Here is a 17,307-nt window from a genome sequence, read left to right as displayed (position 1 = left end):
TCTTAGCCACTGGACCACCATGTAAGTCCCCAGAAATGTTTTTTAAACTCCTATATTTAAGGTTCTTTTTTCTTTGTTAGACAATATATTTGCATTCCCCTCCTCCCTTTTTTTTCAGGGGAGAAGCCAAATTCATACCCAGAAGAAGACCACTTTGCCAACTCTCATTTAAAATTCCTCAGGGGAAAAAAGATACTGTAAAGGGCCTTTAAGACTGGCCATTTTCCAAATCACACAGGAAGGGTCCTGCAGTCTCCTCTTGTTGATAACTAAAATGCCAACTGTTAAAAATCCTATGAGTCTACATGACTACTTTTACTGTAATTTTTACTAAAGAAAAGTGCCTTTGAAGGTCCTCTTCTCTATTGTAATTCAATTCTCAGGGTCTTCACAGCCCAAGTTTGTATCATGGAATACAAACTCCTATACCCTAAACTCAGCTGTCGGGGAATTCTTTTTCTGTTTCAGCTTTGCGCTATCCAATGTAGGGGTTACTTTGTCAAGTGTGGCCATTTAAATTGAATCTAAATGAAACACAATTAAAATTCAGTTTATTGGCCACACTGGCCACTCAGAAAGAGGTCAGTAACAGCAGGTGGCCATGGCCAATAGCACTGAACAAAGATACAGACTTTTACTGCCACACAAAGCTCAACCAGAGAGCATGCTGCTCTAGAAAAACCAGGAAGTCTTTCCTTTCTGATCAATGTTCTTAAAGACAGCTTTAGTGAGATGTAATTGACATATAATAAATAGCACATATTTAAAGTGTACATTTTGATAAGCTTAGCCTTCTGTATATACCTTTGAAGTCTCCTCCTTCCTCATGGGAATCCTGGTGGTCACTTCTTCATTTTCTTTCACTGGAAATTAGTTTGTATTTTGTATCTTATATAAGTAGAATCATAGTTTGTACTTCTCAGGGGGCTCTGACTTTTTTCACTCAGCCTAAGTATTCTAAGACTCATCTGTGTTGTTGAAAATATCAGTGGTTCATTCATTTTTATTGCTGAGTAGGATTCCACTACACAGATACACCACAGTGTTACCCTTCCACTTGTTGATGGACATTTGGACTTGTTTCTTATTTTGGACTATTCTAACTAAAGCTGTTGTGTGAACCTTCACATACAAGTCTCTGTAAGAATCTGTGCCTTCTTTTCTTTTGTGTACATACCTAGAAGTGGAATAGCTGGATAACATGGTAGATATATTTTTACTTTTTAAGAAACTGTCAAGCTGTACATCTCCATCATTGGTATATGAAAATTTTTCAGTTTTGAGCTAATCTCTTGATCTGCAGGGAAATTTATTCTAACCCATTCCTATAATCTCCAAAGCCATTCTCTTAATTATCTGTAAAGGTTTGACCCTGAAGTCTCTGTCTTTTCCCAGTTAAAAAAATCACAAAGTGAGTACTACAAAGGGAGTAGTAGGCTTTCACCAGAGGAAAACATGGCAGAGGTTCCTGCAGGAAGCAGTGCTCCTTACCTCTCATCCGGCAAAAGCCTGCCCTTCTGGTCTGATGCACCACATGGGGAACAGCCCACCTCAGCAAAAACAGGACACTGGGTTTTAAGCAGCAAAGCCGTCTGAAACACAAAAGCATCATGTCCTAAAGTGCTTATGTGTCAGTTATCTGGATGGTGAAAGTGAAAGTTGCTCAGTCGTATCTGACTCTTTGCGACCCCATGGACTATACAGTCCATGGAATTCTCCAAGCCAGAATACTGGAGTGGGTAGCCTTTCCCTTCTCCAGGGGATCTTTCCAACCCAGGGATTGAACCCAGGTCTCCTGCATTGCAGGCAGATTCTTAACCAGCTGAGCCACAAGGGAAGCCCAAGAATATTGGAGTGGGTAGCCTATCCCTTCTCTAGCAGATCTCCCCGACCCAGGTATCAAACCGGTGTCTTCTGCATTGCAGGTGGATTCTTTACTAACTGAGCTATCAAGGACGCCCATCTGGATGGTACTAGAGCCAAACTTAGAATTCTCACCTAAGTCATCTTTTCACAATCCCAGTCTGTTCTCTTTCACTAACAAATGCTTTGCTACTTAGACCACTTAATATCATTTTAACTCTGGAACATATCATTTATATTCATTACCAATATCCAGCAAAGGCTCAGGAGACTAAATATAATGGAAGGATCTCAGTCGCACCATAGATAGTATTTTTACAGTTCACTGGCAATTAATATTTGTTAAATGAATGCAGTAAGTAATTTAGTCAAACAAACTGTTTTCCCTTACTATTTCAACTTATTTTTATGACACCATGTTTTGCTTCATTGCACCTTTATTTCATTTTCTGCTCCCAAAGAGCAGTTCACTTTGGCACATCTTCGGACCATACCTGACTGGTATAGAGTACCAGCTGCACTAGCTGAGGCATCAGGGCATCGGCCATGGTCAAAGTTTGTAAATTTGGATGCATCAGGGAAGTGAGTAACACTGGGAGAAGGTGACCAAGCATAGTAGCCTTAGTAACTTGTTCCAAGCCTTTTAACCTACAAAAGTTCAAGAAAACATACAGCTTCATCAATTCTCAGGCATGAGAAGAAGCCACTATCATTATTCTTTGACACATTCTCTTAAACTGCATCTCCTGGTACTAGCTAAGCATTTATTGTTTCAGCAATTCAGTCTACAAATGTTCCACCTCCCACGAGGGAGAGGGAAAGAACAGAAATCTAGTAATAGATTTTACCTTTGAACTGTGATTTTTTTTGCCCTACCAAGTTTATATGGTGCATTTTATAGCACCTTTGAAGCACTTTATAAATGGGTTCTAAAATGCAAACAGGTACTCTAGTTACCACCTGCAAGTTCCTTTGGCTCTGGGGCTGCAGGGTGCAGTGTTGCACTGAATATCTGATAAGGAGACAGGGAATGGCTACAACGCTGACTCAGCTGCCTAAAGAAACTGGTTCCCATGTGGGACAGAGGCAAGTAGATTTTTAATTTGTCTTTAAAATCATGCTCTCCCCCCACCCCGTGTTTTATTGACATATAACTGACATCACTGTATAAATTTAAGGTGTACAGTATAATGATTTGATATATGTATATATTGTGAAATGATTACCTAAAATCCTATTCTTAATAACTCATCCTCTGCTCAAAGAACGAAGGTATGTGACTCACCCCAAGAAACATGTGGGTTATGTAAATTCTCTAAACTACTTAGGATGCTTGGGTTGGAACCCTCACATCTCCCCGGCTCTCAGACTGTGTGTCCTCCCCAGGCGGACCTGCTCCATGTGCCCACAGTGAACCTGACATGTCCCAACAAGCCCCAGTGCAATGCCTTTCTGGATCACACTGTTGGCAGCTCTAGCCTGCCCACCTGCCCTCTGGGAGTGGGCAAGAAACAGGGACATGGGACAGACAGCGTTACTAGAGAAAAGAGACACTGCAGGGCACTGTTTCAGATCAGCATCTCAACACTGAAATAATCAACAAACACAAGATGTAACTCATCTCTGACAAGAAACCATAGCAGAAATCTTAATGGGGAGGACTGAGAAAGAGCTTTAGTACGGGGAAAGAGAGATTTACCCTCTGAATAGATCACTCCTGTATTTGGAGAAGTAAAATTACAGTAAATTCTCGGGATACTGTGTCAGTATCGTCTTTTGCAGAGCAGTTATTTCTGTGTCACTGAGTCACTTCCTCCTCTCTAGAGTATTCACCACAAGGAAACTAAGCACACACGGTGCTGAGTGAGGCAATGAAAGGAAAGGCCAACTTGGGGACGAGGGTGGCAGAAGACCCATGTGTCAGAGAGGACGGTGTCCATACCTTGCAGCCCTCAGATCATGGCTGTTAGCCCACTCCTCCCTAAAAGCACCATTAAAGATTTCAACTGTGTTTGGCTTTGAAACACTTGCCATTCCAACCTGGTCTCACAAAAACGCCTCAGAATTAAGTGAGCATGTGATGTTCTGTTCTAAAAGATTTCGCTTTCATAAGCAAATTCTTCCTGAAGGGCAGCAGGCCACAGTTCACAATCCAAGTCCTCACCTCTGCTCCCGGTCGGGTATGTCACTATTTATGAGGGCAGTTGTGACCTGCTGTAGCATTTCCAACACTTCATCACATCCAGTCAGGATTTGGGTAGCAAGAGCCAAAATACTGACCTTTAACTCCTAGGTAGGAAACATCACACAATTATTTTTAAGCTCTGTGATGACGATATACTCACAATGACAACACAAAATGATGTATTTAATGATGCATTTCCAAATTAAATAATGAAGTGTTCAGAGTAAGCCCAATGCAGTACGTTCCGCTAAGGATGGCAAGTAACAATCTGAGTTGGGAGGCTAAGGTCTGGAGTGCTGACAGAAATACGCAGTATTTCACGGGGAGCACACTGAGTCCCTGGGAGAAAAGGCGTTTCTCCCGTCCCCTCCAGCACAGGAGAGCTCCCGGTGACCAGCCCAGAAACTGTCCAGGTGGAAGAATGCCGTGGGCAGGATGAGGATAGCTAAAGAGAAAAACACAACAGCAAAAGGTGCATGGAGAGGCGGTGAATAAAATGAGACAAAAACACAACATTCTGAAACAGTGCAAGTGACCTTTTTACTTAACGTTTTAAACCATTACACTTGAAAACAGGCAAGTTTAAAAATTCAATGAAAGTAGCAGGCAGTTACAGGCTATTAAACATTAAGAATAACTATTAGAGAGTTCATGGGAGTACGAGTACTGAATAACGTGTTAAGAAACATTAGTTAAGATCATAGAAATGTTTAGTTGACAGTTATTTCCTATTAGGAAAAAAAATACAAACCACTCTAACCCTTCAGGTGAAATGTGTATCCGTTTTTTCCCCAGAATTCCTAGACAAGCCAGCCTATTCTGCCTTTACCGGGAGTATTTCCTTCCAGGAGTTCAGGATTTGTAACATTTAGTCTTTCAAATAAAAACACTGTTTTTTTGTTGTTGGAATTTTCTGGGGTCTTTTGGGGGTATTATTTAGACATTTTGATCATTAAGAGAAAGGCATTCTGAACTGACTACATGAGATCCTGTCAGCCTTCATCTGCTGACTACTTGCGGGCTGCAGCGCATCCAGGCGCTGCACAGGCCTCGGCTCTATTTCTCACAGCAGCCTCACAAGGGAGAGGCTTTGGCCCCTTCATACTGATTAGGAAATTAGAGCACTTTCAAATTAAGTGTAATCAATTTAAATGATTAATTCATGTATTTCTGCCTGTTTAAAAACTGATTACATAATGAGATAAAACCCATAAATATGAGCTAGCAGATGTATGAACCCTTTTATATGTGTGTTTGTGTGTGTGTGTGTGTAAAAGGGTAAGAAAAGGGCAAACTATAGTGGTTTTTATCTTTAGCTATAGCTTTCTTCGTTAATTTTTCAATGTGTTTTAGTCAACATTTTAAAGAAAAATCGAGTTCTTATGAATTTCTCCAATTCTCCCAACGAAGTTGAAATTCTGAAGAACAATGCAAACAACAGCCTCAAGCACCTGTCAAGATTATAACAACCAGGGCTACTAAAAAAAAAAAATCTGTAGATTGCTATAAATTGTCATGTGGGAACAAATTATTGAGTTTATACAGAAGCTAACTTAAAAATAAGTACCAAAAATGAAATGAACTATAGGTTCAGAAATTATTCAATATAAGGAGTATGAGAAAATTATCACCTTTTTAAAGTTATCTGAATCAAGAGAACACAATAAACCAGCCAAGATGTCAAAACTGTTTAAAATGTTACGCTCCCAGATTCATTTACCTATATTTATTATATATACATACATATATTTATACTTAAACTTTTCAGGTGCATATGAGATCACTTGTTAAGTGCCAATTCTTAAAAACAGATGAAAATAAAGCCACAAAAAGACTGACAGGAGCTCATGGATGACACACTATGGGAGTGTCACAAATATGGTAACCACCGTGCAATGACATAAAAATCTATGAGATGAGTGACCTAATATTACCTCACACAAAAATATAGGCCACACGGTGAACTCTGACATCATCAAAGACAGAAATTTAGCCAGTTAAGCTGTGCTTTTACACATTGGGTAGAAAGCATCGTTAGAATAAAGCTTGGTGTTTACCTGTACCTTCAATGTCTCTCCCTGCAAGGAGTTGTCACTGTCATCATTCTCATCAGGCTTAATCAAAATAGTGTTACTGAGAAGGTGGTTCTGAACTGCCATCAGATAGCGCAGGCAGGAGGATGCGGCCTTTAATACAAATAAGGGCATTTAAATGATCTAAACTGTACTGAAAGAAGGGCTCACGTTTTTAAAAGATTTTGATAAGGGAAGCAAAAGAGAAAGTACAGAAAACAGACCAAGTTAGTTTCTCAGGTAACTTATTTCAATACATTTATCATAACTTTCTGCCTTCTGCTATACATTGCTCACTAATCACTCTGATACTTGAACTTCTGCCTCTTAATAAGTAATTCCTCTTCCTCCCTCCCCCTCACATGCATCTCTGTGACAGAAGACTCTACCCAAACCCTTAAAAGAATCTTTTGGTTCTTATCAGTCTCTGTAAATCACTGCTGGTTTAGAAAACAATGCTAAATTAAAAATTAATAGAAGGAAAATCCCCAGGATTTTAAACAAAATGAAAACATCCAAATTCAGTCTAACAATTTATTGCATTAAGATATTTAAGCTGGAGGAATAAAGTCTTTGGAGAAAATACTCTAAGTGGATTTGTCTAGTTCTACATTTCTAAGACAAGCACAGCTGTTCATTGACTTTCATCAATTAAGTCTATCCTTGAAAAGTATGTGTATAAGTATGTGTGTACACACATACTTTAAAATGGTAAAATGAAAACAAGGACACTTGATATAATTTTGCTTTCATTAAACACATTTTTACTTACAGGCACAGTTGAAAGGAGTTTTTGAAAATCATCTTTAGAGACAGTTTGGCACTTGGTGATTAAGATACAGGATTCTCGTACAACAATCTTCAGAATGTAGTGTAAAAGTTCATCATTTAGTCTTTAAAATGTAGGAAAAATGTAACAATAAGATACTGATGGTTAACTAATAAAAGGATAAAACTTACACAATCAGTACAAGATGACAAATAGCAGATACGAAAAATTCATTGGCTCTGTAAGTGAATCATCTTACTTAGTAATGATGCTAACAACTAGATATATTGTCTAAATTAAATTTATGGAAATACAATGGTACTCAAGCACCTAGTTCAAGTATTTTATGAATAGCAGAGACACATCTTCCTCTACTCACCAGCTCTAGCCACACCTCCCAGCCTCTCATAGACCAGCAATTAGATGATGCCCTTTACCAACATTTCCTAAATAACCTCCACCTGTTACTTCCGCCAAGTGCTCTTTTTGCCAGGCTCAAGTTATTTCACTCATAAAACTGAAATGTGCTATTATCATTTATTAGGGCAACTGTGGGATTTTTTATCTTTCAGTTGGATCCACAGTTTAGACTTAACATGCTAATTATAGCAAAAGATATTACAGGAGACTCAAGATGATCAAACACATTTAAGTGTAAATTAATTACTGAGGAAAACACTAAGAAAAGGCTAGCAGTGAATCACATCACATCACCTGTAATGATCCTCCTCCTCGCTGCCGAATCGGTTGTTTTGAAGTTGTTCAGCTAAATTAGTGAGGATCACATCCCGCAGCTGGGAGAGGCCACTGTTTCTCTCTCCTAGCACAGAACAAAGCTCCATAAACTATCTTAACAACCATGCTTAGAAAACTGATACTATTTTTTTTAAAGTTTGTAAATGAGAAGACTGTTGACAATTGAGGGGCACCAGGCATATGTACTAAGACAAACAACAGCAGCAAATACTATATCACAACCAATCAGACTTTCTTTAACCAGTACATCCTGATTAAAGTGGAGTTACTGTCTTGATATTTCATGAAGTGCGATTTCTAATTCTTTAAACTTCTAATTCTTTAATGTTGCTTATAAATGCAGAGTGTTCTTAACAAGGTGAGTTTTGTTGCTGTCATTGAGTCTAACTTTAAAAGTTGAGTTTTAATGTGTAGGGGAACAACTGTCTTAGAAATCCCAAGAAATCATTATCTTTAGTGTTCTTTGACCATCTATAACCAGGTACATTATGCTACACAGTGGGGCTAGAAAGAGGTTTACAAAGCTTGACAATATATAGAACATGGTTTCTGCTTTCAATCTGGTTTAAGTGTTGGCATATGTGCACTTTTAAAAATAATGCTAACAGATATGAAGAAAAAAATAAAATTCAGTCATTTCCTTAGGGACAAAAAAAGGATGGTTTTTCAAGGGTAATTAAAGGATAATTCTCACCTTCTGTTAAGACCAGCTTAAGTAAGTTATTGATTTCAGTTTCACCTGGGTACAAGATATTTAAACCAGAGCTGAAATGACAGAAAAGTTGAAGTTTTTAAACACGTGTTCTAGAATATCCAAACTCTAAGTTTTAAAATTTTTATTAAAGATGCCATTTTGAGTACAGTTTCACCACTAAAAAGGCAGTGGAACCTAAATTTACTGTTGTGATTCAGTCCAATGACCGTCTTGATAAACAGGATCCCACTCCTCATATTTGTGAATTACCAAAATGATAACTTATCTGAGGCTAGATGCTGAACCAGTTAGAGAGAACTGAGTTATACAAAATCACTGTAGTGAAGCCAGCTAGATGTAGATTGTAGCAGAAAACCATTTGAGAAGTAACTGGCAGAGCAAAGATTAGAATCCAGGTCTGCCTGATGCCAAAGCCTGTTTCTTTTTTTAATTTATTTGGCTGCGTGGGACTCTGTTGCAGCATGTAAACTCATAGTTGTAGCATGTGGGATCTAGTTCCCGAATCAGGGATCAAACCTGGGCCCCCTGCACTGGGAGTGTGAAGTATTAGCCACTGGACCACCAGGGAAGTCCCCCAAAGCCTGTTTCTTAACCACCTTGCCACACTTTGACCAAAATGAGAAGAACATCTATTTGCAAACCACCAAAATATCTACTTATAGGGACTGTTTTTTTCTTTTGCTATTTTAAGATCCATACATGAGGAACGTCTGAGTCCCTGAGGTCCTGACTATGGGATGGGGCAGGAGACATGGGAGGCTAACAGCCTAGAGGGACAATTACAATGAAGCGCAGAAGAAGCCTTTGGTAGAGAGCACTAAGAAAATTGTGCTGATTACCTGATGGCAAGGCAGACCTCCTTCTGAATTTCAGGGCAAATTTGATCTTTGGGTGCCATCAACAACTGCCAAAGAAGCAATCCTGACCGTCGAATGATGTCTCGATTCCTTTCAGTTTGTGGGCTGAAGAAAAATTTAAACACCACCTACAGAAACAGAAGGGGTATATCTGAAAATGCTAATTCTACTGGGAATAAAATTATCCCTATGAAGAAAGAACAGGCTAGTTATTCTTATGAATAAATACCGAGGTGTATTTTTAAACACAATCTCTTCTATTGTGTAATGGTATAATTAAATATTTTACATGTATTAATTGCAATGAGCTACATATAGCAATATTCCATTAACTGCAGGGCAATGAGTATGATGGTTATTCTAATTACAGGATTAGAACGTGGTTAAGTTCCAAAACAGGAATGTGATAATATTTTTATCCTGGTAGAAATTAGCTGACGGAAGCCAGAGTCTGTGTTTCTTTTTCTCTATTTCAATTATCTCAAAACAGTATATTTACCTGAAAGACAACAAGAATGCAGCGTATAATACAGGTGTCTCCATTAACCATGGCCTTCTCCATAATGTCACAAATACTGCTCAGATGGTGTGCTTCAATGGGATGCTGTTTGCCCAAGACACTTGTGATTGGAAGATTGGGGTTGGTAGCAAGAAGATTGAGTTGGTGTATGCACATCGCACCAACGTGGTGCAATAATTGGTTTATAACCTCATTCGTGGTTATAGCCTCTTCTAGAAGATGAAAAGGAAAGTCTGTGAGGAAAGAAATCTCTGTGGGTGGTCACCACAGAACATACCTCTCACTTACAAAAGGTACATGCACGCTAGAAGAGACTAATTTGGCTCCAATCTCTGCCACTACTGCTGGAGAACTCTATTCCTTGCCACAGAGTGCTGGGGTGAAAACACCTGGGAATTTCCATTTTTTAAAAAAAGCGTAAGTAGCTACCACTTTTTGAGTCCTTCTATATGCTAGACAATGGGCTGAATGCTTTGCATGTATTACCTTACAATATCGCTATCAACTTTGATTATTTCAGCCCTGTTTTGTAGAGAAGTGACTCAAGAATCAGAGTCAGTAACTCACCTGAGATCACACAGATACTAATGGTAGAGTTGGGATGTGAATTCAGGCCATATCAGCTTAGATTCCATGCTGGTAACTCTTCTAGAAAAATCTCTATTCACCTATATTCAACTTTGCTGATTATTTTTCTGACCATCTCAAATCTGCTGTTGAGCCATTCTAATAATTTTTTTTTCTTAGTCACTGAACTTTTCAAATCCAGAATTTCCAACTAGTTCTTTTTTTTTTAAAACAAATAAACTCTTTGTTGAAATTCTCTATTTGTTTATAATTATGATCATTATACTTTCCTTTAGTCTTTTAAACATGGTTTTCTTTAGTTCTCTGAATGTATTTATAAAGGCTGCTTTAAAGTCTTCATCTTCTAAATCTAATATCTGAGTTTTGCCTGCAGTGTTTAGCTACTGGTTTCTCTGCTCACTTTTTAAAAAATTCTTCTTTCTATTTTACTATTTCTTTTCTTTCATTTGTTTATTTTTATTATTCTCATTTTTCTTTTTAAGGCTATCTTCCTAGCGGTAGGTAGGAAATAACCTTGTCTGAGTCACAGGTTGTGCTCCAACACCCTGAGCTAGTACGACTTCCACCCTGGATGGATCATGTTTTATGCGGGAAGCACAAAGTTTAGGCAGTTTTAAACTCTTCCATGCTTTTCACCTTCTGCTGGACCCTCTCAAATTTCTGCATGTGTATGACGGCTCATTTTCAGCCAGGCCTATGTGAACAGTTTGGGCCTTCTCTGGCTTCTTCAGATGTTTGGGGGAGCTTATGAAGGTCTTTTTGTAGCTTTCTCATTACCCAAATTTCACCAGTAAATTTCTGGCTAGTTTACTGGTTTGCTGCTTGCCCTAACCAGGACCACAACCTCAGGCTAGTTAAGCCACTGGTTGTCTCTGTTTGCCACCAAGACCACTACTGTTATTGACACTGCTGCTGAGCATGAGTTTTTCCCATGCTCCACTCCAAATCAGTCAGCCCCTTCTGGCAGCAAAGCTGCTGGCTTCCATGATCTGCCCCACCCTGCCAGAATTACGGCACTGATCAAGCTTACGGTGGGAGACAGGGGTATCTCCAGCTAAGAACACCACAGACTTCTACTGTTCTAGCCTAAGTTCAGTGGGTTTTTTGTTTTAATGAATACTGCTTCTGAATTTGTTATATCCCTTTGGTCAATTTCCAGAGTCTAGAAATACTTTTTTAGTTGGTATTTTAATTTTGTAGAAAGAGTTGTTTGTGATAATTCAGTTCATTTTATCACTGCTTTATCAAGAGAGGATTTGCTGAGCTACTCACTACTCCATACATACCACTGTAGTTGACTTTGAAGTCATGAGATTTTAAATTAATATTAAGTTAATAATTCTTAATATTAACAACTTTAATATTAAGAAATCTAAAGGTCATTTGCTGGATATTCTATCAAATTGTAAGTCTGTGTATAAGTAAGTTATTTTTAAAGCAAAACAAAACAAAACATAACATTATATAATCCCATGCCAAATACAAACAAAGAATGAATTTCTGTACTAAAGTTTTGACAATTCAGAAGGGTCGTAACAATTTCCTTTTAAAAAAAGTCTGTGGACCACCTCAAAAGCTCTATTTATTTACTTAATCATAAACCAATCAGATAACAAGAATTTTAAACTCTAAATTTGAAGAGGGAAGGCTGTTGACACACTTTGCTGCTTGGGGTACATTCCCACTTACACTGCTGCTGTGCTGTCTCTTATTTCCCGGGGGAGCATCTCTTCCCATAGGACAATGAGTGCACCCACCTTTGGGCTCAGTGATGATATGGCTGACTCCAAGTCTCTGGCAGACGTAATGGAAGGCCTGATTCCCAGGATTACACCACTGATCGATATAGTCATTTGAGCATGTCCACAGCATGTTGTTCACTGTATCATAACAGGCACCTGCAAAAAGAGCAATCTTTATACAACTATCATGTCTGGATATATACTTATATATATATATATATATATACCTTTATACAACTATCACTGCTGGATATATACTTCTCATAAGCACTGCTAAAGAGTAGAAGGGCAAGGATGCTCCCCAGAGATGGCAAAGCAGTAGACTGGGGCTCAAAGGATTCAGTCTACTTGGCTTAACTCATATGTGAGAATGGAATAGTTTCAAGGAATAGAAAGTTTTTAGTCAGTGACTTACATTGTAACCTTTTCAACTCCAAAAAGGATTCAAGTAGCTTACATTAAAACTCAGGTACAATAGGACTAGTTAACATTAACACGCAGTAAAAGCCTTAGTAACTGAACCCTAAACTCAGAATCAAGTTTCCTAGGTGCCAAGGCAAACAGAATATCCAATATACTACATAATGCTCATCTTCTAACAATAAGAAGTATACCAAACCCTTAGGGGAAAGAAGTTTCTTTACAGCATGAACTTGAGAAAAATTTGTTATAGGATCATCATATAACCTATAACGGACAGTATCTTCAACCATAATTTATGCAGAGGAATTTCACATATGACAATTTCTTATATTAATCCTCACAACTAAAGAGTAGCATAAAAAAATTCTTTCAAGGAAACTAGAATACCATAGAGAACTGGCAAGACTTTTTGAGAGAAATTGCTAAAATTTTGAATTTTTCCAAGGACAATAAATGTGGGCTTTTAATTCTTACCCAATCCTGGTACAAGAGCACCACGCCCCAAGGAGCTTCCAGCAGCATCTATGAGGTCGGCACGACTTGTGAATTGACCATCCGAAATATTATACACCAAGCTAGAGGCCAGGACTTCGGAAACAAACAGTTTAGTAAGCCTTGAGATGAATGATGGTGAGTTAAATTTTAGCCTCTTAATATAAAGACTTTCATCAAAATCACATCTTGTTTTGGTTGTCTATTGGTATAACAGTGAGGAGACAAAAGACACATGTTAAGATCACACACACAAAAAAAACCCTGTCATAAAGTCTCTTCCAATGTAGTGAATCATATTTTTTTCTTTTTTTTTCCCAATTGTTTGACTCCGCAAAATTCAGAAGGCACTAACGGACAGCCAACTCATCCCCATGGTGCCCAGAGTGAAGAGAAGTCAGCTTAGATGCACGATGGACTAAAATCCCACTACTCGGAGCTCCAAACGGTAAGAGGAACAGCCATCAAAGTGAAGTATATTTTTGAAAGTGTTTTTAAAACAGCAACTTTTACATACGGGTTTTTTCAATATAGATTGTCAAAAGGGTAATTGCAAGAGGGGTTATGATCATTAACATCAAAAAGTAGCAATATTTACAAGAAATACTTTACATACATTTGGTGCTCAATAAAGGTCAGAGGGTGTTCAAACACAAGTCAGTTGCTATCCTTCCAAGCACTGGCTCTAAAATTTGGAGAGATTTTGGCCTTTTCCCTTAACAAAGGCGAGTGCAGTGATGACAAGCATGCACTTTAGGATTCTGAATTTGAATTATAGCTCTACCACTTCTGTGTGACCCTGGCAAATTTACTGAACCTCTCAGTTGCCCCACGTGTAAAGTGGAGATAATAAAAGTATCTACTTTATACAGTTATTGTGAAGATTAAGTGAGTTAAAAAATACGTCAAGGATCTACACCAGCACATATATGCTAGCTGCTAATTTTTCTCCTGAAAAGGTTTTATTGGGACAGAGAGGAGGGGGCTCAGTCCTTCTTGGATGCTGCTTTCCTCATGGTGGCCGGGACATTACTCAGCTTCTCTCTCTCCCTCTCGGCACAGATATATGTCCCCACCTTTTTTCTTGATGAACTTGAGGGCCTGCTTGTTCTTGGGAGACCATGGCATGCTGCTCCTCAGGGGCAAAGGTGCACACCTTCTGCATCATGTCTGGTGGGGCTGTTCTTGTTCTTGGTCATCTGGTGGCCCTTGCTGAGGCCCCTGGCTAGGGGGTAGCACAGAGCCATAGTCACTGCTCTTCAATGGCTGCTGTGGCAGATGGGCTAGCTCTATTACTGATGTTATTTTCTTCCCCACTTTTCAACAGAAAATCTGAGCAGTGTCTCTCAAATTTCTCGCTTTTAGTCGCATCACCCTAGTAATCCAGATTCTCATCACGACTGACTTGAGCTGTGATCTAAATGGCACTCTTTGTTTCTTTTCTATTTTCTATTGTTCTGTCCTGCACACCAACAAATGGTCTTCTCCAAATCTCTTTTTCATTGTGTTTCCCATGCATATGCCTTTCCCCATGTGGCCACTTACATGAATAACAGCCATTTTTCAGGACAAACTCAAAACTTCATGAAGTGTCTCCCTTCTACCCCACTTGACAATGACCCTTTCTGTCTCTGATTCTGCAGCATTTACATCTGCTCCCCACGGTTCAGGCAGAGAAAACAGCATCGTGCTTCGTTTTCTAGCTGTTTCACACACCGACATCATTTCTCCTAACCAGACTATGAGCTCTTACTCCACTTACAGAGTAGCCTCCACAGTGACCACTGTGGAAGAGAGCACAGAAGGAATTTCAGCATTTATTCATTCGTTGGTCTAAAATAGAATCACTGAGTAAGCTATATCCTCACGAAAAAATGGCACCATGAAAACCTGTTTTAATCAAGTGGGGCTAATTTCAATTGAGTGGGGGAAAAAACCATGCCAAGGAAACTAAATAAAAAGGTTTAAGATGATTAATGGTCAATAAAAAGACAAATAACCCAATTTTAAAATGGACAAAGAATTTGAATAGATATTTCTCCAAAGAATATACAAAAAGTCAATGAGCACAAGAAAAGATGTTCAACATCATTAATTGCTGCTGCTGCTGCTGCTAAGTCGCTTCAGTCGTGTCTGACTCTGTGCGACCCCAGAGACGGCAGCACACCAGGCTCCCCAGTCCCTGGGATTCTCCAGGCAAGAACACTGGAGTGGGTTGCCATTTCCTTCTCCAATGCATGAAAGTGAAAAGTGAAAGTGAAGTCGCTCAGTCATGTCTGACTCTTTGCAACCCCATGGACTGCAGCCCACCAGGCTCCTCCATCCATGGGATTTTCCAGGCAAGAGTACTGGAGTGGGGTGCCATTGCCTTCTCCATCATTAACTGCTAGGGAAATGCAAATCAAAACCACAATGATATACTACTTCATATCCACTAAGATGGCTAGTAAAGCAACAAGAACAACAAAAAGGGAAAATAACAAATGTTAGAGAGAATGTGGAAAAATTGGAACCATTGCTAATGAGCCTCTAAAATGGTACAGCCACGGGAAAACAGTTCAGCAGTCCCTCCAAAAGGTTAACAGAAGTACCACAGGACCTAGAATTTTCCTCTCACACATACACCCAAGAGAAATGACAACATGTCCACACAAAAACTTGTACATGAATGCTCATAGTAGCATTACTCAAAACAGCCAAAAAGCAGAAAGAATTCAAATGTCAATGCAGTATATCCATACAATCAAATATGATTTGGCCATAGAAAGAAATGAAGCAATGATTTGTGCTACAACATGGATGAAACTTGGGAACATTATGTTTCAGTTAAGAAAAAGCCAGTCACTAAGTCTGAGGAGGCCTTACTAATAGCTGTGAAAAGAAGAGAAGCAAAAAGCAAAGGAGAAAAGGAAAGATATAAACATCAGAATGCAGAGTTCCAAAGAATAGCAAGGAGAGAGAAGAAAGCCTCCCTCAGCAATCAGTGCAAAGAAATAGAGGAAAACAACAGAATGCGAAAGACCAGAGATCTCTTCAAGAAAATCAGAGATACCAAGGCAACATTTCATGCAAAGATGGGCCTCAATAAAGGACAGAAATGGTATGGACCTGACAGAAGCAGAAGATATTAAGAAGAGGTGGCAAGAATACACAGAAGACCTGAACAAAAAAGATCTTCATGACCCAGATAATCACAATGGTGTGATCAATCACCTAGAGCCAGACATCCTGGAATGTGAAGTCAAGTGGGCCTTAGGAAGCATCACTACATACAAAGCTAGTGGAGGTGATGGAATTCCAGTTGAGCTATTTCAAATCCTAAAAGATGATGCTGTGAAAGTGCTGCACTCAATATGCCAGCAAATTTGGAAAACTCAGCAGTGGCCACAGGACTGGAAAAGGTCAGTTTTCATTCCAATCCCAAACAAAGGCAATGCCAAAGAATGCTCAAACTACCGCACAATTGCACTCATCTCACACGCTAGTAAAGTAATGCTCAAAATTCTCCAAGCCAGGCTTCAGCAATACATGAACTGTGAGCTTCCAGATGTTCAAGCTTTGTTTCAGAAAAGACAGAGGAACCAGAGATCAAATTCCCAATATCTGCTGGATCATCAAAAAAGCAAGAGTCCAGAAAAACATCTATGTCTGCTTTATTGACTATGCCAAAGTCTTTGACTGTGTGGATCACAATAAACTGTGGAAAATTCTGCAAGAGATGGGAATACCAGACCACCTGACCTGCCTCTTGAGAAACCTGTATATAGGTCAGGAAGCAACAGTTAGAACTGGATATGGGACAACAGACTGTTTCCAAATAGGAAAAGGAGTACGTCAAGGCTGTATATTGTCACCCTGCTTATTTAACTTATATGCAGAGTACATCATGAGAAACTGGGCTGGATGAAGCACAAGCTGGAATCAAGATTGCCAGGAGAAATATCAATAACCTCAGATATGCAGATGACACCACCCTTATGGCAGAAAATGAAGAATTGAACTAAAGAGCCTCTTGATGAAAGTCAAAGAGGAGAGTAAAAAAGTTGGCTTAAAATTCAACATTCAGAAAACTAAGATCATGGCATCCGGTCCCATCACTTCATGGCAAATAGATGCGGAAACAGTGGCTGACTTTATTTTTTGGGGGCTCCCAAATCACTGCGGATGGTGATTGCAACCATGAAATTAAAAGATGCTTACTCCTTGGAAATAAAGTTATGACCCACCTAGATAGCATATTAAAAAGCAGAGACATTACTTTGCCAATAAAGGTCCGACTAGTCAAGGCTATGGTTTTTCCAGTAGTCATGTATGGATGTGAGAGT

General features: G+C 39.1%; 1 protein-coding gene and 1 non-coding gene across 9 annotated transcripts in view; both read right to left on the bottom strand.

Annotated features, from left to right (window-relative positions):
• HECTD4 (HECT domain E3 ubiquitin protein ligase 4) overlaps positions 1-17,307 on the bottom strand; it is a 170,620-nt gene that overhangs the window by 70,632 nt on the left and 82,681 nt on the right. For 6 of the 8 annotated variants that reach the window (XM_024977763.2, XM_015475527.3, XM_010814059.4 and 3 more), the window contains 11 exons: positions 12,965-13,078; positions 12,083-12,223; positions 9,717-9,949; positions 9,200-9,345; positions 8,340-8,410; positions 7,604-7,709; positions 6,893-7,013; positions 6,106-6,234; positions 4,028-4,152; positions 2,358-2,511; positions 1,492-1,592 (listed from right to left, as the gene is read on the bottom strand). In XM_024977763.2, coding sequence (XP_024833531.1) covers positions 1,492-1,592; positions 2,358-2,511; positions 4,028-4,152; positions 6,106-6,234; positions 6,893-7,013; positions 7,604-7,709; positions 8,340-8,410; positions 9,200-9,345; positions 9,717-9,949; positions 12,083-12,223; positions 12,965-13,078 — 1,441 coding nt within the window. The remainder of the gene's footprint in view (positions 1-1,491; positions 1,593-2,357; positions 2,512-4,027; positions 4,153-6,105; positions 6,235-6,892; positions 7,014-7,603; positions 7,710-8,339; positions 8,411-9,199; positions 9,346-9,716; positions 9,950-12,082; positions 12,224-12,964; positions 13,079-17,307) is intronic. The other 2 variants (XM_010814058.4, XM_010814061.4) reach the window with 1 other exon arrangement.
• Positions 13,302-13,449, bottom strand: LOC112442096 (small nucleolar RNA SNORA79). The gene has a single exon (XR_003030114.1). It is a non-coding gene; the product is annotated as a small nucleolar RNA SNORA79 (small nucleolar RNA).

Source organism: Bos taurus, chromosome 17 (genome assembly GCF_002263795.3).
Source record: "Bos taurus isolate L1 Dominette 01449 registration number 42190680 breed Hereford chromosome 17, ARS-UCD2.0, whole genome shotgun sequence".
Taxonomy (NCBI): Eukaryota; Metazoa; Chordata; class Mammalia; order Artiodactyla; family Bovidae; genus Bos; species Bos taurus.
The sequence above is the reverse complement of the archived record's forward strand: the minus strand, read 5'-3'. Positions and strand labels throughout refer to the sequence as shown.